The following is a 24,644-nucleotide window of genomic DNA, read 5'->3' as shown; positions in this document are numbered from 1 at the left end:
TTGACTGTAATATTATATTTTGTAGAACTTAAAAATCTTATAATATGTGCTCGGTTATGCTTGTCTTGATATTCAAGTTTGGTCTTTGAAAATATCACAACTCTTTGTGGGTTTCTTTGTTGACCATTTTTTACAATGATGCTGCTGTTGAAAATATAAAATATAGAGCTAATGTTTTTACCCAAATCGGCAGTTTTTATCGAGGCTTAATACACAAAATAAGTCTTACCAAATTTTCCTCTCAATTTATATAATATACACTTTATACAACCGTATCCTTCGGTATATATATTTCAATAAACTTTGTAAATGCAACACTCCTTCCAAAGCAAAATGCTCTTCACATTTTTCTTCTAAACATCTATAGAACCACAACCAACACGATTAACCACCACCACATGCTATCTGTCACTACAACTATAATTCTTAACCACACTTTGCACTCACTATAACAAGTGTCTGGAATTTTGTGTGACTAACTTTCAAAGGGGACATGACATGGGTGATCAAATTTGGTAATCAAACTGGGTATTTTACCCGCCCCTTGTGCTAACAATATTTGTGTGTAGGAGAAGCTAAACGATCTGTTAGCATTATCATTACCACATACACTTATGCCTAATCTATACAATAAACAACCTAATGGTCCATTATTTACTATGCTGGTATCCGATGTATACCAAAAAACTTAAGCTTCTCAAAATAATTAATTAGACCAAATGATACACTTTGAACATGCTTAAATTAAATCCACTAATAGCAAACATCCCTGAATCAATTGCTAACCATGAATTATAAAAAGAGCTTGAACCTCATTTCCAAGTTTGTAGTCTTCACTCATGGTCATTATAATTTCTTCAAAATTTGGCCACAGAAAGGCTCAAAAATATACACCTGTTTAATTCTAAGTGATGCTTCGTCGTAATCCTGAAACGGAATAAATGTTAATGTATCTGATGCCTCCCTGTACAGAAATACACAAACACAATCAATCCAAATTCCATAATTACTTTTGACCTTTTGGAGTCAAAAACTAGTACTACTTCCCAAATTCAATTTTGGTGGCAATACCCACCATCTTACAGTTTGCAAACAGTTTCCATGTATATTAATGCAGTGATTAATGACTTTCAAAAAAACATAAAAAATGTGAGGTGATCCGTACACCGGTTCTTTTTTGCCATACACAACCAGAATAACTTTTTTGACCATTTTACCCTTATGCAAGTAAAGACGCACAATCAAAATGAAGTTTTAGAAGGGGTACCGTGGTCCAAAAAATCATTTAAGTGGTGTATGACAAAATGAGGTGGTGTACGGATCACTTACTAAAAATATTATGATCAACAACAATCTCAAAGTCAAAAAGTAATTGGTTAGACTTATAAAAGTCAAAACTCGTCTCATTATGTTCCGGAAATGGACCGTCATTAGCCATAAGTGAAGCATCTTTAAGAAGTAATGTGACTTTTAAACATTATTCAGCTTAAAAATTTGAATCTTCCAATCCATAAAATACTTTTTTTTTTATTCATCCTTAACTATTACAAAGTACATAATGCATAGACTGGGACACGGAATTATCATTAACAGCTAGTTCAGACATTTTGACTTGTAGTAAAGCAAATTCATCACACCATGTTCAGATACTTCTTCAATTACAACATTATTAACAAGGATCAGGATTCTCTCAAGTTCAATGTAACTTTACTAGTCATGTTGAGTGGATAATAGCCATTGGATTTAATCAACGGTCAAGATTGAAGCATAAATAACCACCTCTTTGTAACTACTCCTAATTTTGATTTCCTTTTTTATTTTATTTATTTTTTTATCACAGTTTCCATCCAATTAGTATAACTTCTCGTTTCCTTTCTTCATTCGACTTTTACTGACCCTCACTATAATATTATTGTACTCCGTATAAATAGTAAAAAGTGATTCTTGTCATTTTGTTACAAGTAGCATGGATGATATGAATGGAATGGATGGCATGAATGACATGAATAAGCCTTCAAGATATACATAACCTTCAATTCAAAAGCATGAATTCTACTGTGACGACAATATACGTAAACGTAGATGTTCTATCTTTTTTATATAAAATAGATATGGTAAAAATGCGTAATGATGGAAAATTATATTAAAATGGAAGGAAGATGTGGTAAATAAGGAGGGAACAAATAGGTGGTAAATTATTCCTGAATCTTAACCATTAATTAAATCCAATGACTACTATTCAATCAACATGACTAGTCAAGTTATATGGAACTTGAGAGAATCCTAAACGTATTAACAATTACCTTGTGCTTTGAAGTAGGCCACATGCGTGATCGAGTCTCCATACTCAAAAACAACACTATGGGTTCATCGCAATCAACTCATCTGTCCTACAACTTCGTAAAGCAATAATCATGGTTTCATTGTACGGTCTTACGATTTCACAGCATTGACGACGAGGGGCATTAATCTGCACATTGAATTACAAGAAAGTCACACAATTTTATGGTTCATTTGGACTTGTTTTGACCCGTATAATGGGTTAAAATTACCATCTCTATTCAAATTCAAAATCATAACACATGTATACCTGTTTAATCTCAGCATCCACACCCGAGAAAACTTTAATATTGATTAAGTTCCGGATCCCGTTACTTCTAGAGCAATTCGTCAAAACTTTCCGTTTATAAACAGTGTATGAGTTTTTCTCATCTGGAAATACGTCTTCAAAGAAATAAACTTCCGGACTTTTGCACAAATTTTTACTATAATCGCGTGTGTTGAACATATGAAGGCTAGAAAAAAAGTTCTCTTTCCTCCTCCACGAGCTAAACGTTTTCTGCACCTCAATCAGATCCGGAAGTAATCGATTACCATCAAACACTTGAACTGCATAACCCCACGAAACTGATACTGTGATCGAGTTCGAAGAATCATAGCAAACAGTCTGCTGAAGGATCCTAGCAGGATCATGTTTCACAGCTTTAAAAAGATGTCTCACCGCTTCAAGCTTGGTATAACCTGGAAATATTGGATCTATAATGTCAAAGTGATGAAGTGATAACAATGGTGACAATGGGTGTGCTGCAAGTATCCCAAATAAGTTGCCCCGAACATCAACCTGGCATGCAAAGATACTCAAATTAAGTTACAAAATTACCTGTAACGTCAAACTTAGAAAGTCAACAAATTAATTTTGACAAGTCAAAGATAAAAGAATAGTAATCACCTGATGAAACCCTGGAACGTTTGTTAATTCAACACCAAGCTCAACTAAACAGGAATAAACCCTAGAATCACTTCCGTACACATGTGGATACCTCATCAAACACGAATCCAAAACCCTAACTAAAACCCTACCTAACGATCTACTAATTGCGAAACCGCCACCTCCAAACGCCATTTTAAACGAATGCAGATGATTCTGTTCGTAACTTTCAGAATTACTTCCAATATATATCCACTTATCAGGATCATAATTATTCAAAACCCTAACTAAATTCTCCGTAATAAATACAGTATCATCATCACCGAATATGTACCATTTTATATCGTCCGAATCACGTGACTCAATCGCTTCTTTCACGATTCGCGCCACGCGAATTGCGGACCGGAGTCCCCTAGGGAACGTGTACGGAAACCGTGACGTGTCGCCGGAGATCACTACCGGCGGGAGGTCGGATTCTTCGGTAGCGCCGGAATTTTCGCCGGTGACTGGACGGTCGAGGAAGACGACGGCGTTGGTGGAGTTGGGGCTGTACCAGAGACGAATGTAGGGTTTACGATTGACGTATGATTTCTGTGAGGATGCGATTGAGAATAACAGGTGACGGATTGTGGTGGTTGTGACGGTGGTCGGAGGAGGTTGGAAGACGGAGAAGACGGTGTTAACGGTGGGGATAGGTGATGTGAGAGGATGAGAGAGAAGATAGAAGATAAAGAAAAATGAGATGATTAAACATATGTCTTTTATACTTGATGGAATGAATCTGAAAATTGCCATTTTCCGGCGACCGCCGTGGTGGTTGACGGTGGCTTGGGGTATCCTGGAGCGGAGTATAAAACTGAAGTGAAAAAGGTAAAGTGAAAGGTACAAGTCAATGATGCATGAAATGATTTTCTTTGTAGGAGATTGTACAAGTATTACTCCGTAATATTACTAGTTCGCTTATATGTGTGAAAAAGGTAAACTTTATGTACATTACATGCTAAACATATAAATAATGTGACTTACAATAGAAGTGAATTTATGCTACTTTAGATATTTTAATACTGATGTTTCACTAAAATGTAAAAATGTATGTGTGTGTTTTTTAAACCTTGTGAATAGTTTATTTTCAACATAGTTGGCAATGGTTTTCAAAAATCTAACTTTAGTGGCCTGGTTCAATATAACTACCTTTAGTGGTCTGATTCAATATATTCAAATTGAAAGAACCAATAAAAGAGAGATGTGTTGTAGAAGATATAGGAGAGAAAGAGGTTGAAGAGAGGTGTGATGTATTTAATGTATATGTGTGTTTTTGTAACTTACATTATGCACATATATATAGTACAAATTTTACTATCCATATTTGACTGATTACCATCCATATTTAACTACTAAATTTACAACACTCCCCCTTGAATGGTAATTTTTTTTTTAAAGAGCAATTAATACTGCCTCGTTAAAAACCTTGCTAAAGAAAACCCAGTGGGATAAAACTTTAGCTAAGGAAAAAAGAGTGCAGCATAGAGTTGACTCCCCCTCAAGTAGACAACGCTGAGTCGTCACATCTTTTGAACTTGCCTCATGCCAATATTGTGAACGTATGTTTTGAAAACAGCGATTGACAGTGCTTTGGTATAAAGATCAGCAGAGTTGTTGATTGAACGTATCTCATTTTAATCTGGTTGTTTTTTACGAGATCTTGAGTATATGAGAAGAATCTGAGGTTTTTATCTGAAACTGTATCATCTAAATCTTTTATGTACAAGTTTGACCCTTGTGATTTGTCTACAGTCTCCTTCATGGTTTGCTCAAACTGTTGTTTCAATTCCTATTCCCTTTCAGTCTTTTTCTGAGCCTTACCAATATACCATTCTTTTCCATCAAACTTATGACCGTTAAGACCGTTTATAGCTTTAGCGCCTCGTCAGCATTTATGTTTTGTTCTGTCATTTTTGATACTCTTCTTTCATTTGTACTATGTAAGCTGTATTATCTTCATAGATAGTTGTTGGGCTTTTATAGCGTTCTAGTCCACAAGAATCAATAATGATTTGTATCATTGATCTTAACTAAAATCATTCCCGAGTAGCTTCATGTAATGCAATCACTTCGGCATGATTTGATGATGTTGCAACAAGTGTTTGTTTTGAGAACGTCATGATATTGCGGTGCCTCCATTTAGAAATACATATCCAGTTTGAGATTTAGCTTTATGTAGATCAGATAAATAATCTGCATCTGTATAACCAAACAAATCTTGTTTCGAGTTGTTAGAATAAAATAATTATAAATCAGTAGTTCCCCGAAGGTATCAAACTATTTGTTTGATCCCATTCCAATGTCTTTTGGTAGGGGCTGAGCTGAACCTTGTCAACAAATTAACTGCAAAAGAAATGTCAGATCTTGTATAATTTGTAAGATACATAAGAGCTCCAATTGCACTAAAATATGGAACTTCTGAACCAAGAAGATCTTCATGATCTTCTAGAGGATGAAATGGATTAGTATCAATATTAAGATCTAACAACCATATGAGTACTTAATGGTTTTTGTCTTGTCCATATTAAAATATTTTAAAATCTTTTCGGTATAAGTTGTTTGATGTATAAGTAAGTCATTAGTTATATGCTCAATATGTAAATCAACGTAATACTTGATTTTTTTTATTTTAAAATCTTTCTTTAGAAGTTGAATGGCTTCATAGATTTCTTTATTTAAGATAATTGATATAAACAGCTATGATCACATATCCGAACATTGTTTTTATAAAACACACGTGCAAATAAGTTTATATGTATACCTTTTTCTTATCAAGTAGTAATTTAATCGATTATACCACATACGTCCTGATTGTATAAACCCATTTAGAAATCTTTGTGATTTAATGGAATATATTCCCTTGGGTTTTGCATTAGATGCTTATGATACCTTAACCCTTCAGGTATATTCATATATATATCACTATTAAGTTATCCATACAGATAAGTAGTAACAACATCCATGAGATGCATTTAAATAACTACCAGGTTGATTAAGTATCTAATAAGTAATTATATTCATTATAGGAGGATAAGTTTTTCTCCTAATTCATTTATGGTCTTTGTGGAAAATCTTGAGTTACAAGTCTAGTTTTGCCTTGTAACTTCATTTGCACATTTCTTTTCGGATAAAAATTCATTTGTATCCCATTGTTTCACATCTTTAAAAGTGATAACGATTGATCCAAAAACTTTTCTTTTATTGAGCGATTCTAATTCAGCTCGTATTGCTCCTTTCCGTTGAGTTCAATCACGTCTATTTTGATATTCAATGACAGATTTTGGTTCCAGATCATCATCTTTATTCATGATGTCATTGTAACATTATATGAAAATATCTCATCAAGATTTTTCATTTCATTTCAGTTTCATAATATTGCATAATTTATTGCAATTTATGTATTTACATTTATCAATATCCTCTGCAGAAGGAGTATTGATTTGTGGTTCTTGTTGAACACTTTCTTTTACCTCATTATCAGCTGATTTTCTTTTTCGAGGATTTTTATCTTTGGAACCAATTGGTCTCCCACGTTTCTGCCGTAGCAAAGACTCTTGAGTGACATTATTGCCAGCTTTTGTAATTTCAATTCTAGCTGAAGCATTTACTGCTGGTATATATGATTTAGTCACTTATTTTTTGTATCTTTAAATGCATAAAGTAATTAATTTGCAAGTTCTTGCATATGCATTATATTTGAACTTTCTTTTCGCATTCTTTTGTGCGATGATCAATATTCCTTAATTGATGTTCACACCATGAAACGTCATTTTATTTATATTTCATTTCTCCCCCTAATATAGGGAACAATGTTTCATTAAAGTGACAATCGACAAAACTTGCTGTAAAAACATCACCCGTCATGGGTTCAATATATCTTATGATTGAAGATGTTTCATATCTAACATATATTTCAATCCTTCTTTGAGGAACCATTTGTTGTGGTTGTTCAATTAAAAATACACTGCACAACCAAATGTTCTAAGATGGAAAATATTTGGTCTCCACCAAAATTAAGTTGGTAATGGAGAATATTTATAACTTGCACTTGATTTAATACGAATTAAGGTCACATCATGTAAATTTACATGTCCCCATATAAATATTGAGAGTTTTGTACTCATTTCTAATTGTCTAGTTATTAGCTGTAAGCGTTTATCTATTGATTCAGCTAAACCAATTTTGTGTATGCACATGAGCAACTGGATGTTCAACAACAATCCTTGTAGACATATAATAATCATTAAAAGCTTGAGATGTTAACTCACCAGCATTATCAAGTCTCATCCTTTTAATGGTGTAATCAGAATAATGTGTTCTTAATTTAATAATTTGTGCAAGAAACTTTGCAAATGCCATATTATGGCTTGATAACACACAAACATGAGACCATGCGTTAGATGCGTCTATTAGAAAAATGGTCCACATGATGGATGAATTGGTCCATATATATACCCTTGAATTCTTTCAAGAAACATTGGTGATTATTTCTCAATGTGCTTTTCATTAATCGCCATATGTGATTTTCATTAATCACCATATGTGTTTTTCGTTAATCACTATATGTGCTTTTCATTAATCACTATATGTGCTTTTCATTAATCACCATATGTGATTTTCATTAATCACCATATGTGCTTTTCATCATATATCATTTTCACCATATGCGCTTTTAATCATATGTGCTGCGCTTTTCGTCATATGCACTTTTCATTATATGCGCTTTTAATTATATGCGATGCGCTTTTCATCATATGCGCTTTTTATCATATGCGCTTTTAATCATATGCGCTGCGCTTTTCATCATATGCGCTTTTTATCATATGCGCTTTTAATCCTATGCGCTTTTCGGTGCTACATAGATATTTCTCATTTTTTATTATCATTGACTGATAATCATATCCATTATGATATATATCAGAGAAACTTAACAAATTTCTCTTTGATTTAGGAGAAAACAAGACATTGTTTACCAAAAAATTCGTACCATTTGGTAATATAAAATTTTGCCTTTTTCGTTTCTTATATCAAGTTTGCAAGAGCTGATATAGTATTTATAATTCCTTCATTTGATTTAAATCAATGAAATATTTTTTAAATTTGATCATTGTGTGTATGTTACTACTATCTGCAATACATAGGTCTTTACCATTTAATTGATGTTGTATTTCTGCAGGATTCATACTAAAACTTCAAATAAGATAAGCAAATAACGAGTTATATTTTAGCAAGATAATCAAATTATATTACCTGCAAACAAGTTATAATCTGAAGTACATAAAAGATAACACTTAATAAAACATATGCGTTATGGTCTAAAACCATTTATTTATGAGTGATACATAAAAAAAACTAGGCATCTTAGAAAATTCAAACCATTCAAGTCTCAAGGTAGCTCAGGGTTAATTTAATCAAGATTTGTCAACAGATTCACTCTCGTTTTCTTTTCTTTTAGGACTTATTTGTAGAGCTAAACAAGATGTTCATGTATTCAAGAAATACTAGACTGATGATCCACGTTACCAGATCATTAATAAGAATCTCCGGAATTCTTATAAGAGCGTCTACTAATATCTTTAATTTTATTCTTTCATGTATCACCGTTATTATTATTAATTTTTTTTTTTTGATAATTAATATCGTATCTATCTTTGAGTATTTTCCATAATACACTTGGATTTTTGATCATATAATATGTAGATTCTAAGGACTCGTCAATATGTTTGCTAAGAAAAATACTTACTATTGCTTTCTCTTGTTCGGAATAATTGTTATTTTCATTCAGGGTTTCTAAAATACCGTTTGATTCGAGATGTTTTTCTACATTCATAACCCATGTTAAGTAGTTGTTCCCACTTGTTCTAAATGAGCAAATTTAAGCCTTTTCAAATTCGACATTTTCTATTATCAAAAAGATGAATAACATAAATCATAATCATAATCAACTTCTATTCATAGACAAATAATAAAATGAAATTAGAATCATTTTAAATTCATAAGTAGCAAACAACAGAATAATGGTATGATTACAAATAATAAAATCACAAGGGCATGATAGAATATAGGTTCACCCGGTGGTATATTAGCAACAATGATGATAGTTAATATGACCAATACAATAGGAAAAATCATCCTTGTGTGAATCATTTTTACAAAAACTTTTTGAGAGTAGTAATCTGAAAAATGAAGATTGATTTGTGAAAATGTGAAAACGGAGATGTTTATTTTATATTTGAAAAATATAGTTGTTGTAACGTCGTCAGTTGACGTTAACAACCGTTATGTATATATGACCGTTGTAACGTCGTTAGTTGATGTTAACGAATAAAGTCACTATATCAAAACGCGTATGAGTAATATAAGGACAAGATTTTTTTTTCTTATTTTAACTTTTAAGATTTACTTTTAATAAAAATACAAACTACTTTTTCTTATTTTAACTTTTAAGATTTACTTTTAATAAAAATACAAACTACTTTTTCTTATTTTAACTTTTAAGATTTACTTTTAATAAAAATACAAACTACCTTTTCTTATTTTAACTTTTAAGATTTATTTTTAATAAAAATATAAACTATTTTTTCTTATTTTAACTTTTAAGATTTACTTTTAATAAAAATACAAACTATTTTTTCTTATTTTAACTTTTAAGATTTACTTTTAAGAATAAACATTAGTATGCATGAAATAAATAATGATTAATGGCATAAGTAATCATAAATGTTAGATAACATATAAAGACCCCATCGTATTCGTATTGATCGGAATTAATCTCGACCCATGGTACCGTGTTGTCAAATGACGTGTTGCGTACATAAAGTACCGTGTTGTCAAATGACGTGTTGCGTACAATCATGAGGTCTTATTAACATAAATATAAATGTTAGTGAAGTTAATAAGAGTTAGATTACAGAAAATATAATTCAGGCGGTATAACCGACCATATATAACTTAAATAACATAAATATAAATGTTAGTGAAGTTAATGAAAGTTAGATTACAGAAATATAATTCAGGCGGTGTAACCGACCATATATAACTTAAATAACATAAATATAAATGTTAGTGAAGTTAATAAAAGTTAGATTACAGAAATATAATTCAGGCGGTATAACCGACCATATATAACTTAAATAACATAAATATAAATGTTAGTGAAGTTAATAAAAGTTAGATAATTTCTTACCTTGATTAGTGACGTGTGCTTGCTTAGATAAACCTTGATTATACGGAGCACTTCGTGCTGATAACGTGTTATATTTCAGTAGGCTTATAACTACCTTTAGTGGTCTGGTTCAATATATTCAAATTGAAAGAACCAATAAAAGAGAGATGTGTTGTAGAAGATATAGGAGAGAAAGAGATTGAAGAGATGTGTGATGTATTTAATGTATATGTGTGTTTTTGTAACTTACATTATGTACATATATATAGTACAAATTTTACTATCCATATTTGACTATTTACCATCCATATTTAACTACTAAATTTACAACAAATTAACATTAATTACATAAAACAACTCCAATATCCAATTTAATGAGTAAAGTGAATTATTTATCAATTATTATAAAAATAATTAATTATTTATCTTTAATATTAGTTTTGTTAGTGGATTTATTAGCGAGTTAACTATCGCTTATAACCTAAATTCAACTTTAGGCATGTTTAAAACTTATTGAAATTTGATTCCACGCAACTCATACTTTTTTTTTACTTACTAATAGGCGGAAGTTCTTTTAAAATCAATTTCTCTATTCATATAACATTGAGAGATGAGACTTTCTTTATTTTTGAGGTGAGATGTTTCATTCTGGATGAAGAAATGTTATAGGATAAATAAATGATTGTCTATATTTTACCTCTTTCATAATTCACTTATGTAGAATTAAGTTTTTTTGTTGTTGTTGTTTTGTTACTTGTATTTGATTAATAATTATAATACAAACGCTTGTTGTTTTGATAATTCTGAAGTATAGAATATCAAATTAAGTTAAATATTGTATGATTCATTATTTAATTTTTAAAATATTTGGAATCTATTTGTAATCTCAAATGAGCGGGTAACAAATATTCATTAACAAACATTCAATATTGTACAGTTCGGGATTAAATTATTTGACTGGTCGGTATTTCAATTTAAATTTAATCAAGAATACACGTGGTAGCATAGACCTAAAATTAATAGAAAAATCCATAAATTAACGTTATCGATGGCAAAAGTTAATTATCAAACATATAATAATTTGGCTCTTTCTAACATTTTATCCTACATTTCGAGAAATTGGAAAAGAATATACCATGCCACGTAAAATATTATTAAAAACTGAAAATTTGAACGTTGATTCATTGGTAACTTTAATTTTATTTGGCACTTGATTTCTGTAATATTATACTCTGTGGTATTTTATTTATATATTTTGTTTATTTTTTTTTTTTTGTTAAAATAACAACTTAGTTCTTTTTAGCTATTTAATTTCCTAATTCTTTCGATCCATAGAAACTTGACTATCTATCATTAGTTCTTATTATTGTCAATGTTAGCTATTTTATTTTCTAATTCTATCGCGTCTTAGAAACTTGACTATCTATCATTCTTTTTTTGAACTGCTAAAACTTTAATAAAAAGCTAGCAAAAATGCCTGACAAAATATAAGTAATACAAGTATTTTCAAGAAAAACAAATAAGATTGCATCTGATATACAATCGGTTATGCATAGAAACTTGACTATCCATCATTCCATCTCTATGAAATCTGATAAACAATTGTTGATTTAATCACGAATCAATTACGCCAAAAAAATTGCTAGGGAAAAGAAAAGGTCAGCGGCAAGGGGCACTTGTGGCTCGAAAAGACCTCGTTCGCCATCAATTGAAGAATTAATCCATTCAAAATCAAAAAAAGTTGTTCACAATGAAGTTTCAAGTCAAGGTGATTCAGAAGCCAGTGTCAACCTATGCGATTTTGCTAAACTTCTTGGTTTCAACACGAATCAAGAAACATAGAAAACCAATACAATGTTCGTGCTCGAGTTACAAAATTCCATCAATGAAGATTCTAACAGTCAACATTCGTGGTTTTAATCAAGACGGGAAACATGGATGGTTCAAACAATTAGTTCATAAGTCCAACCCAAATATTGCTGCAGTTCAAGAAACAAAACGAAGAAAGTTCAATGACTCTTGGATAGAAAATATTTGGGGGTCACAGCATGCAAGATATGCGGTCAAAGAGTGCACTGGTAGATCTGGGGGTCTATTATTGGTATGGGATGACAGCGTTTTCAAGGTTGATGGTGCAGTGGAAGGCGAATTTTTCTTGGCAATTAAAGGTAAACTTTCTAACTATGACTCTAAAATTGTGGTTGTTAATGTTTACGGGCCTCATAGTGATGCGAAAAAAAAGAGATTTTGGGAAAGTTTAAACGAACTTCTGTCATATGACAATGCGGCATGGGTCTTTTGTGGTTATTTTAACGAAGTGAGGAGCATAGACGAGAGAGAAAATACCAATTTTATACCAAGCCGAGCAGCAAGATTTAACAACTTTATCAACAGTAATGGCTTGATCGAAATACCTCTATCGGGACGAAAATTCACTAGAATTAGCGATGACGGACTTCAATTCAGCAAGTTAGATCGTTTCCTTGTTTGTAATAAGTTTGCTATGATATGGAACGATCTATCTACTCATGCGTTAGACATGACACTTTCTGACCATACTCCGTTACTTCTCAAGAACGGTCAGCCTGATTTTGGGCCCAAACCCACACGAGTGTTTGATGCCTGGATTGATACTGAAAGGGCAGAAGAAATCGTAAAGAATTCATGGGCTCAACCAACCGGCCCATGTCGGCCAGATACTGCATTCAGGTATAAGTTAAAAAAATGTTAAAAATAATCTCAGAACCTGGTTCAACAATTCGAATGGAAAAATTGAGGCTGAACTAAAGCAACTAAGTGACCTTTGCAATTGGTGGGATTCGGAGGCAGAGAAAAGAAGTATCACGGAGAATGAAAGAATAGAATGGTTAAATAGCAGGAACAATTGGGCAGAGAAAGATCGAATAAAACGAAACATGTTGAAGCAAAAAGCTAGAATGAAATGGGCGGTCGATGGTGATGAAAATTCGAAATACTTTCACTCAATTATCAAAAGGAAAAACAACAAAAATAATATCCGTGGGTTACATATTAATGGGGAATGGCAAGAGAATCCAATTGACATAAAGAATGAAGTGTTCAGACACTTCAAATCCTTTTATGAAGAACCGAATGTTGAGGGTTTTGATTTTGGAGGTTTTGACACTTCGGTTATTTCTCAAGAAGACGCAACAGCATTGGAACTTCCATTCAGTGAAGATGAAGTTTGGGCGGCTATTAAAGATTGCAATATTTCAAAGGCACCCGGCCCTGACGGTTTCAATTTTTACTTTTATCATAAATTTTGGGGGGTGATCAAAGACGACTTGTTGAAGGTGATACAATGGTTCTGGTCCAGCGGTGACATATCACTTGGTTGTAACGCATCTTTCATTGCACTCATTCCGAAGAAAAACGACCCAATCAACCTACGTGATTATAGACCAATAAGTCTAATAGGGAGTTACTATAAAATCATCTCAAAGCTACTTGCAAATAGGATACGAATCATGATTGATAAACTCATTGGAAACGAACAAAGTGCCTTCATCCGAGGAAGATCAATCCTAGATAGCATTTTAATTGCAAACGAGTTGATTGGTGATGTTAAAAACAACAAATCTAAATGCTTCATTTTTAAAACGGACTTCGAAAAAGCATTTGATAGCGTACGATGGTGCTTCCTATTTGACATTATGAAGAAGATGGGTTTCGGGTCTAATTGGGTAAAGTGGATCGGGTCGTGCTTTAAATCCGCATCCATTTCGGTCCTTGTTAACGGGTCACCAACAAAAGAATTTCACCTTCAAAGAGGGATTCGACAAGGGGACCCCCTATCCCCCTACCTATTCATCATTGCAAGTGAAGGACTAAACATTTTAGCAAAGATTGTGGTTAGCAAGAAAATTATAAGGGGGATAGAAATCGGCCAAGATAAGATCGATATTTCCCACCTACAATTCGCGGACGATACGATATTTTTCGGAGATTGGAACAAAAGGAACATCATCAATGTTCATAAAACCCTTGAGTGCTATGAAAAGGTTTCGGGGCTTAAGATAAATATGCTTAAAAGCCATATATATGGCATTGGTGTTTCTAGGGAAGAAATCGAAAGCATGGCTAACAGATTGGGATGCACTCCGGGATCTTTTCCTTTCACATATCTTGGGATGCCGATAGGTGATAGACTAAACAAGAAAGAAGCATGGAAACCTATAGTCGATAAATTTAGCAAACGGTTATCGGATTGGAAAGCAAGAATGATGTCATTCGGGGGAAGGTTGACACTTGTTAAGGCGGTCCTCAATAGTCTCCCTCTATACTTCTTTTCGTTGTTTCGCGCTCCTTCTTGCATCATCAATCTTCTTGAAGGTATGAGATGCAAATTTTTTTGGGGGGGTCGGGGAATGATTGTAAACTTTCATGGATTAAATGGGAAACAATTCTTTTACCTTACAATGAGGGGGGGGGGGGGGGGGGGTTAAATATTGGGAGTCTCAAAGCAAAAAATTGGTCCCTACTTATCAAATGGTGGTGGCGTTTTTATACCGAAAATGATTCTTTATGGACCAAAACGATTAAAAGCATCTATGGGCGGGATGGGGGGTTGGGTTCTAATCGGTTTTGTGGCAATGTCAAGCAGAATACAGTGTGGCGTAATATAATCAAAGTGGGTGATGAGTTGTGCAAGATCGGCATCAACATGAAAGATTTAATAAAAAGAGAGATTGGCGACGGCAATGGGGTCAGCTTTTGGTTCGATCAGTGGGCAGGTCCTTTGCCGTTAAAAGACGCGTACCAGCGGCTGTTTAAACTCGAGAAGCAGCCTTCAGTTTGCATCAGCAGAAGGGTCACATACGAAGACAATACATGGGTTTTCAACTGGGATTGGACACGTGCACTTACAGGCAGGTTACACGGGGAAATAAATGGCATGATCGATCTCATTAAATCAGTTTCATTGTCTGGAAGCGGACCAAATAAATGGAAATATGTGGGTGACAAAAGTGGATCGTTTACTACAAAATCAATGAGCAAATTATTAGACGACAAACTTATTCCACGAGAGGTCAATCCAACGACAATCATCAAGAATAATCTCATTCCGTTAAAGATTGGAATTTTCATATGGAGGGTACTAAGGAAAAGAATTGCGACAAAAGAAGAGCTTGATAAGAGGGGAATCGACTTGGACACATTATTATGCCCTATGTGTAATGATGTGGTTGAGTCAGTAGATCACGCCATCTATTCATGCAAATCCGCTAAAGAAATATGGATTGGTATTTTTAAATGGTGGAATCTTTCCCTCTCATCGGGTTTCACATTAGAAGATTTGATTAAAGGTTCGGGCTCACTAGTTGTACATTCGAGCGTGAAGAAAATTTGGCAAGCGGTCGTGTGGGTCACATGTTATTTGATATGGAAGAATAGGAACCTCAAAGTTTTCAAAAATGACGCTTGGGCCACTCCGAAGATCATTAGTGAAATTCAAGTGAAATCTTTCGAATGGATTAGTAATCGCTCGCGGAATAGCTTCTCATCTTAGCATCAATGGCTTGTATGTCCAACAAATGGGTTGGGCATCATCCATGATCCGGGTTGAGTAGATTTGGATAGATTGTAATGAAATCGTATCGTGTACTTTGTTTTCTCGTGTTTCATGTAATTGTAATTCTCGTGTCTGGTGCTAGTAGCTAGTTCGGCTACCTCACCATTTGTACAGTTTTCATATATATATATATATATATATATATATATATATATATATATATATATATATATATATATATATATATATATATATATATATATATATATAGATATATAGATAATTTGCTTTTCAAAAAAAAAATAAAAAAATTTGTTGATTTAATCAAATTTTAAACATTTATTTTGTAACACTAAATCATGATTAAAAACATAAATGATAACCTAATCAACAACAGGAAATAGAGTGTAATTTGGTTTTATATTACATTAAAGTAACAGGAAAGGCGAAAAAATCACCCATTTTTGTATGCATTATTACTTCACAAATTAAACTTCTTCGAGACCCACAAAGTCAATAACAACAATCAAGTGTATCATAGTATCGAGCACAAATTTTAGGAATAACAAAAGCAAACACACCATAAGATTCTCAAGATTATGCCACTGGAGGCCTAAGGACGTGATCCAGTGACGTGTCAACCACAGAAGACGGCATGAATTGCCACATTGCAACACCAGGGTAGCCTACAAATGGCATCAACTTGTTTCCAGCAGTTTGTTCTTGTGCAGCAAATGCAGCCCGCATTGCAGTGGGATGTGCGAGATAGCTCGGTTGAACGTTCAAGGTTTTTAGTTGTTGTGCCAGCTTGTCTTTCTCTATTTTCAGCATCTGCTTCTCATCACGAAGTTCGTTCTTCTCAGCCTAATCATTGGGTACAAGATCATCATATATAACAAGTCATTTGAATCATTACAACTATTAATATTTGAGACATAAATAAAGAGGATAATACTAAACAAACAGCTAAATGGAAAACCCACCTTTAATTCCTTAATTTTCTCATGTAAATCGACATTTGACTGATTGAGCCTCTCTGTTTCACTTCGTAGTTGCATGATCATTCGAATAGCGTCGGTCAGAATAGCAGTCTTATCTGTTTTTGGCGGTCTCCCGTTCTCCAGGATCGATCCCAGTTCCAAGAACCTTTGAAATAATTTTCAAATATTAGTGTCAAAAGTTCAAGTATTTCAGGTATGATGTAAAGAGTAATATATACGTGCCTCTCATTCATCCTATCTCTACGCAATTTCTCACGACCAGCTTTGGACCCACATATATTGACAGTTTCAGACTTCAACCTGCAAGTTAATACTGTACATGTGTTAATTGGGACTAAAAGAGGTGACAAGATGAGCGGGTACTTTTGTACAGTATGAAATGGGTCGGGATCATTCTTGAACTTGTATAACTAAGTAATGGGTCATATATGATTTGAAAAGGCAATATTACTACAATAAACTTTTTACTAAAAGTTGTATTAAATAAAAGTTTAAAAGGTTGAATGCACAAGAAAACAACTAGGGCAACTTTCGACGCATATGACCCATACTTAGAATGTTTGGCAAAAGGTTTAATCTGGCGGGGAAACTCTGACCCCGTGTGCCTTTGGCACCTATACCGCCCACCCAGTAAGGGCTAAGTATACCGTGTAAGACACCTCTCCCCAATACCCAACGAGAACTTGCAGGCCGAATATCGCCCCCGGAGGGATTCGAACCTGCACCCCATATTTGGCAAAGGGTATATTCTCGTGGGCCCAGGGTTCACAGGTGACTGGTACCACTGAAGCACTGCTTCGTTGGTGTTATATGTATTAAAAATACACTTTTGGCCACCACCTGTGAACCATTCTAAATAAAGTTAACCCATTTGAGATAAAACATAACCCATATAGACCTACTTGGGAGTAAATGGGTCGAAATTGATCACATCTGATTTGGATACTTGAAAATGGATCAGTGCACAATAAAGTGTATAGAACTTATATACATTAACGATCTCTCAGACAGCAGGAAGAAAAAAGAAGAGATGTTTACCGTTTCCTTGATCCTGCCTCCTTAAGGCCCTCAAAATCGATAAACGAGCTCTCAATCTCAGCACTGTGGGAACAAACAATTAAAATCAAGCAATGAGCCTCAAACCAAGAAACAGTTTTGGTTACTATGCCACCAACTTTTGTAAGCAAGGAAAATAGATCCACATAAGAAGCCAAAAGTTAAGAATTTGATTCAGTAAAATAGCTCAATGATCACAACCAAGGTTGCAAAATTCGTTATTCGGAGATTAATCGGTCGAGACTTTAGAAGGAGTAATCGGCAATTCGGAGATTAATCGGGGATTAATCGGATTGTACTGTATACATTTAAATATTAAATTTTAAAAATTATATGTGTAAGTATAGAGAAAAACTACAATATAAAAATAAACTTTAAAATAATTGTCTAAAATTGTTCATTTTGCTCAAAAACTATAAAGTTCTAGTTTAAATTCATGTTAAAATGTTAACCATATTTTAATTTGACTGATTTTGGTTACCAAATTCGGTTTTGACCCATCAATTGATGTTGACCGTTTAATTAAACGGATTTTTAAAAATCGAAACGGATTGCTCTTTAAAATGATTAATTTGAGATTAATCGACGAGTAATCGGGTTTTTTACAACACTGATCACAACTATTACCACTGAATTATAGTAACTGATACAAGTCTTGGTGTTAAAGTCCCCCATAATGTTAGTTTAGGATTTCACTATTTTATGCATCGTTTTGATTTTTGAAAACTTCCTACAATTTCTTTTTAAAAGTAAATTCACATACTCCCAACACGAATTTTTCACTCCCTTGGAGTTAAATTCACAATTTATTGCTTAAATTGGAGGAGTTCCTCAATACCGCGCTATGTCAATGAACTTTGATACACTTTCTACAATTAATAAAGGTTCGAAAAAATCTGTTTTTATAGTGAATAAACTAAAAATTATGACACAAATTCACTTGAACCAAACTCGTAATTTACACAAAATTAAATTTAATTACAAAAAGGGGAATACAATCAAAAGTATAGATGTATGAACGTTTAACGGTCAAAATCCCCAAAAAATAAAATAAAGAAATAATTGTGCCGTTGGTCCCTCTATTTTACCCCAAAAAGCTAACAGCGTCCCTCAAGTTTTTTTTTTTGGTTAACAGCGTCCCTTCATTATCACATTTTAAGATACCGAATCCCTCCGTCAACTTGCCGTTAAAAAGTTCTGTTAACTCTTGACATGTGCCTTGCATGTGAAGGTAATTTCGTCTTCTTTTTTTTCCCTCCAGCCTTTAACACCTCCAAACGGGATTTTGGGGATAAATCTAGAGATGTGAGGCTATTTTCATCTCTATCTTCCCTTTTCTTGTCCAACACATCTGTCAGATTCATCTTCATCCTCTTTTTCTTTTAAGTACTTCCTTCCCCATTCTTTTTTCTTTTATTCACATATAACGAACTGGGCATCCTAATCTTAAGCCACCATTCTTAACCTAAAATCAAGCTATTAATCAAATCATCTCGTCTCATCTTAAAAGTGTAACCGCAGCTACATCTTTGCCATCGCCACTGCATTTGCCGGAATCGAAGCCACCAACTAATTCCGACGGTGGTGCTGGGCATAAATTTGGAAATGAAAACACGAGCTTTTAAGTTTGGAGGTCTGATAGTGTTTAATTTATGAACTCAGCAGAAAGACATGCGGTGTACACTACCTAAAAACGCCGGTGGTTTCACAATCGTTAACCTCTGATCTGCTTCGGTGGATTCGGTGCATCGGTGGTTCCAGATTTATTCCGGCGGCAGTGGTGGTTCCACAATCGTTACCTAAATACGCCACCAGTCCACAATTGTGAACTCCGACCTACAATCTTCAACTCTGATATGCTTTTGGTGGATTTAGTCAATAAAGGATAAGTTTGTTCAATTAAGTGTTTATGTGTTCAGTTTATTTGATTTTATTTATAGATATGTGTAATTTGAAATTGTTGGTTAAAGATAATATTGTTGGTTTGATATGAACCTCATACGGAGTAGTGTATGTATAAAGAGTTGAAGATTTGAGGTATTATCTTGTTTAATGAATCTGTGTCTCTTAATTTCGATTTCAAGTTTTTTTCTTTTCTCGATCTATTACAAAAGTGTAACTTTGAGCCTTTCACAGATTGTTTTTGTTCCTTTGTTATGATTTGTAAAAGAAAGATTATTACTCCCTATATGTTTAATTCTGCTCGTGTGGTGTTTCTTTTTTTCGCTTTTTATTTTATTTTATAGGAAGATGACGTTTTTTGTTTAGATATTTAAGATTGTTTGATTTGTTGATTTTTTTATATGTATAATTATGTGATTTATATGTTTAATTTTGTTTGGTTGTTAAATATGTGAAGAATAATAATTATTTATATTTGGGGGATTGAAGATAATAAAGTTAGAGATGAAAATGAAGATTGTTTCAAATTCAGATGAAGAAAAACGTAAAGGACGAATTTACCCTCACATGTAATGCACATGTCAAGGGTTAACGGATTTTTTTAACGGTAAGTTGACGGAGGGACTCGGTATCTTAAAATGTGATAATGAAGGGACGTTGTGAGCCAAAAAAAAAAAAACTTGAGGGACGCTGTTAGCTTTTTGGGGTAAACTTGTATTTTTGGAAGGATTATTGAAGTGTTCTTGTATGGTTTTTCTTATGATGATTAAGGGTTGTTTTTGAAGCTAAATGATGGGGAAAATGCCTGAACGGGACATTTCAGTCGGTATCCGAGCGTTGGTCTTAGAGAATCAGAAATTTGCATTAGTGTGTCTTATCGAGTTTGTTAGAATACGTTAGCACAATTATTTCTAAAATAAAATACAAAAACTTCAAATAAAGTAATATCCATTTTCACCTTTGCTCGCGTCTAGGTGGTGATGACATGATTTAGGGATGGCTCCCGTGGGCGATGGGCGCGGATCAACCCGCGACCCACCCGTCAAATTTTTTTAGCTCGTTTATACCCGTTACCCGCGCGCGGGTAAAAACATTTCACCCATGCCCGTGACCTGCGGATCACGGGTTTACCCGCGGGTAATAAAAATTCACAAGTTAGTCAAAAATAATTTTATTAATTATAAATTATATGTACAAATTACATGTAAAATGCGTAAAAATTAAGTTTTTTAATTATATGTAATATTATATATATTTAATCATTAATTCATTACAAGTAAAATCCTTTTTTATTTAATAATCGTATGTGTAAACTCTCGAATAAATATAAAATTGTTTCTTGGATTGGCGGATCGGGTATAACTTCTCACCCGTACACGTACTCACGGATAAGATTTAATCATTTTGCGCGCCCATCGAGGATCGGGTACCCGCACAAATGCATAATGCAATTTCAAACATTTACAAATTGTATTTTTTGGTGAAAATTAAAAATCTTTTAGGTAATGGTAAAAGTCATATTACATGTGTTCATAAATCTAATTTTACACTAATTAGCCTGATAATCATCAGGTAGTATAAAACACTTGTTGATAAACAAATTATTATACATCAAACTAACCTCACAGCAGGTATTGGTACAGAGCAAGTTAGACCAGGTGGCGATGGCCACGTAAACCCACCGGCAGATGACGGCACGGGAGCGGTGAAATGAGCGGTGGAGATATCTTCCACCAATCCATAATCAAATAGCCAATTGGGGTTTTCATCCATTTGATCAATTTCCATTTCTTTCTAAAATTATTATGAACATGAAAAAGAATACAACTTTGTAAGTATGACTTTTGATACGAAGGAAATGTAATCTAAATTGTTAGATAAGACGGGTTTGGAATTATTTAACTAATAATTTTATTGGGGAATAATAATCTTATATAATGTTTGATGATGGAAGAACAGTAACGGTGTTGATTTTTAAATTTGTTTTTGTTACTTGTCGATATCAAGTAAACCGTTTGTATGAATGTGAGAAGGTGATAACAACTTGTAAAAAAAGAGGGAATCATTTGTTTTTTAAGTATTTTTTATTTTAATTTCTTAATACAGTAGTTAATTTTTCAGTTTGTGATGGGATTAAGGATTACTAAACAATTGTCATGTTGATCATAATTCATTTTGGAACTTGAATTTTTTATACTTAAGCGAAAATGATAATAATAACATAAGATTATGGTTGTAATTGTGAGAGACGAGCAACATGTAAATTTTTACCCCTAAAAAATACTCTCTAAATTTTATACTAATCAGTAATCAAGTATAGGTACACAAGTGTTATGAAGACCGAGACCCCCTCCAGTCTCCATAATTTACTATTTACATGCAGAGGCGAAACCAGAATTTACGAATAGAGGATGCATTTCACAAGAAATTTAATATCAAAATAAAATTTTCATATATACGTTATAACTATGAGATATAGTAATACTTCACAAATCTCTTACACTAATAAGTTTTTCAAAAGAAATATGAGATATAGTAATACTTCACTAATAAGTTTTTCCATAACAAATCTTAAAAAAAATAGATTAATTCTTGCAACGTCGATCCGTAGTGTCATTGAATAACCTATTAGTAGTAATAATTTGTTAAAACAATTGCATAAGTTAAATAATTATAAAACATACACAAAAAAGTAAGCTATTTTAAAAAATACCTTAGATTTGAAGTCGGACACGTCTAGGTTTCTTGAAAGCGAAATCATCTATTATCTTCTCAGTAGAAATTCTTCCTACAATATCTCTTTAGATGCCGCAACTAAAGCTAGTTGCAATTGATGAGCAAAACAATGAATATAATACGCATAAGGGCATTCCTTCAACATTAAGACTTGTAACCCATTCCATTCTCTACGCATGTTACTAGCTCCATCATATCATTGTCCTCGAATATCTTGAACATCAAGCTTATGAAAAGATAAAGAACCCAATATTGCATTTTTTAAAGTTAACGAACTTGTATCTTTTACATGCACCAAGCCAAAAAATCTTTCTTTAACATACCCATCACGATCAACAAATCTCACAACAATTGTCATTTGCTCTTTTTTAGATTCATCTCGACATTCATCAACTACTAAACAAAATTTGGCATTCCCAATTTCATCTCGAATTGTTTGTTGTACAATTCTAGCAAAAATTTGCAAAATTTCTTTTTGCACATCCGGTGAAGTATACGTGGCATTTTGAGGAGCATTTTTAAGCACAACATTATCAATTTCCTTGTTATAAGAAGCAATTAGCTTTATTAATTCAAGAAAATTTCCTTGATTTTTCGAATCATGTCGTTCATCATGACCTCTAAGAGCACAAGCTTGCATTGTGAGCTATTTTATCATCTCAACTGAAGTAGACAAAATCGCTCCGTATCATTAGTCTGTGACTATGTGAACTATTACTCCGTATCATTCATTTCCAAATGACAAAATTGCTTGATAAAATCTATGTAAACTACTCCGTATTATTAATTTAAAGAATATCAATTAACCACACAAATAAAAGAATGCAAAAAGTAGAATAAAAAAGCTTACAAGAATACAAGCACATGATGGCAACGAGTAACTATGGTGATGAGCAGTGGAGTAAATTCACATCTACTTTTTATCTATACCTAATGTAGAGACCTTATTAGTTGTTATCAACATGGCTAACCTTATTTTTTGTTTAAAATTTAGGGTATAGGCCCAAACTTATATTTTATAAAGAATGTGTATTGATAATTTATTACTAGTGGACCTTGACCTTGTTACTAAATGAATAAAAATATAGAATTGAACCATAGGAAGAAAAAAAAAATGTAAATTTTATTTAAGGGATGCTTATATTTTTAGGGGATATTGACAATTAATGGACAATTTTTAACACAGTATAATTCGATTATTTGAAGAGTTGGGGGATGCAAAGCATCCATAAACATCCCCCTGTCTCCGCCTTTGTTTACATGGGTGTCCATGAAGCGACCCGTCCTAATCCATCCGGACGAAGTCCATATTGATTATAAACGATTCACAACTGTTGGTTACATCGCGAGGTACTTGACCTCTATATGATACATTTTACAAACATTGCATTCGTTTTTGAAAAGACAATCTTTCATTACATCGAAAGTTGACGGCATGCATACCATTTCATAATATATCTAACTATAATTGACATAATAATAATCTTGACGAACTCAACGACTCGAATGCAACGTCTTTTGAAATATGCCATGAATGACTCCAAGTAATATCTTTAAAATGAGCAATTGCACAGCGGAAGACTTCTTTCATACCTGAGAATAAACATGCTTTAAAGTGTCAACCAAAAGGTTGGTGAGTTCATTAGTTTAACATAAATAATCATTTCTATCATCTTAATAGACCACAAGGTTTTCATTTCCAGTTCTCATAAATAAGCGTCCCATGCATAGAGACAAAAATATCATTCATATGAATTGAACACCTGGTAACCGACGTTAACTTAATGCATAGAATATCCCCAAACAGAACCTCTCGTCTGTAATAATAATCTCGAAGTACTAAAGCATTCGTACCCCGAATGGGACTTGTCAAGGTCCATAGATCTATCTTTAGGGTTCGCGTTAATCAGGGGCCATTTCCCTAAATTCTTAGGTTACCAGACTTGAAGGGCAATATTCGATTAATAATCCAACCATAGAATGTAATTTTAAGTACTTGTG

General features: G+C 33.2%; 2 protein-coding genes across 3 annotated transcripts; both read right to left on the bottom strand.

The window, feature by feature from the left end:
- Positions 1-283: 283 nt before the first annotated feature.
- LOC139855385 (uncharacterized) lies at positions 284-4,164 on the bottom strand. Of its 2 annotated transcripts, none has more exons than XM_071844601.1 (4): positions 3,230-4,164; positions 2,591-3,121; positions 2,304-2,470; positions 284-964 (listed from the first exon to the last, which is right to left on the bottom strand). In XM_071844601.1, the coding sequence occupies exons 1-3, from the start codon at positions 4,001-4,003 to the stop codon at positions 2,360-2,362; spliced, it is 1,416 nt and encodes a 471-aa protein (XP_071700702.1). In that variant the 5' UTR covers positions 4,004-4,164; the 3' UTR covers positions 284-964; positions 2,304-2,359. The 2 variants fall into 2 exon arrangements, with proteins under 2 accessions (XP_071700702.1, XP_071700703.1); XM_071844602.1 differs by having other exon boundaries at positions 284-927.
- A 12,182-nt stretch (positions 4,165-16,346) lies between these two features.
- On the bottom strand, positions 16,347-21,817 carry LOC139852447 (transcription factor ILR3-like). The gene is made up of 5 exons (XM_071841746.1): positions 21,529-21,817; positions 17,988-18,050; positions 17,172-17,249; positions 16,932-17,094; positions 16,347-16,812 (listed from the first exon to the last, which is right to left on the bottom strand). Exons 1-5 carry the CDS (start codon positions 21,693-21,695, stop codon positions 16,546-16,548), a joined length of 738 nt encoding a protein of 245 aa, XP_071697847.1. The 5' UTR covers positions 21,696-21,817; the 3' UTR covers positions 16,347-16,545.
- Positions 21,818-24,644: the final 2,827 nt, after the last annotated feature.

This window comes from Rutidosis leptorrhynchoides, chromosome 6 (assembly GCF_046630445.1).
Source record: "Rutidosis leptorrhynchoides isolate AG116_Rl617_1_P2 chromosome 6, CSIRO_AGI_Rlap_v1, whole genome shotgun sequence".
In the NCBI taxonomy this organism is placed as follows: domain Eukaryota; kingdom Viridiplantae; phylum Streptophyta; class Magnoliopsida; order Asterales; family Asteraceae; genus Rutidosis; species Rutidosis leptorrhynchoides.
The sequence above is the reverse complement of the archived record's forward strand: the minus strand, read 5'-3'. Positions and strand labels throughout refer to the sequence as shown.

What these genes read in the sequence shown, in the direction of transcription:
- LOC139855385 (XM_071844601.1), bottom strand. Translation starts at nt 4,003, where the DNA reads ATGGCAATTTTCAGATTCATTCCATCAAGTATAAAAGACATATGTTTA. An exon ending in ACGTTCCAGGGTTTCATCAG is followed by an intron (nt 3,122 to 3,229) that starts GTGATTACTATT and finishes TTTGCATGCCAG; the next exon opens with GTTGATGTTCGGGGCAACTT. An exon ending in TGGATGCTGAGATTAAACAG is followed by an intron (nt 2,471 to 2,590) that starts GTATACATGTGT and finishes TTCAATGTGCAG; the next exon opens with ATTAATGCCCCTCGTCGTCA.
- LOC139852447 (XM_071841746.1), bottom strand. Translation starts at nt 21,695, where the DNA reads ATGGAAATTGATCAAATGGATGAAAACCCCAATTGGCTATTTGATTAT. An exon ending in GTACCAATACCTGCTGTGAG is followed by an intron (nt 18,051 to 21,528) that starts GTTAGTTTGATG and finishes TTGTTCCCACAG; the next exon opens with TGCTGAGATTGAGAGCTCGT. An exon ending in AGAGATAGGATGAATGAGAG is followed by an intron (nt 17,095 to 17,171) that starts GCACGTATATAT and finishes ATTATTTCAAAG; the next exon opens with GTTCTTGGAACTGGGATCGA.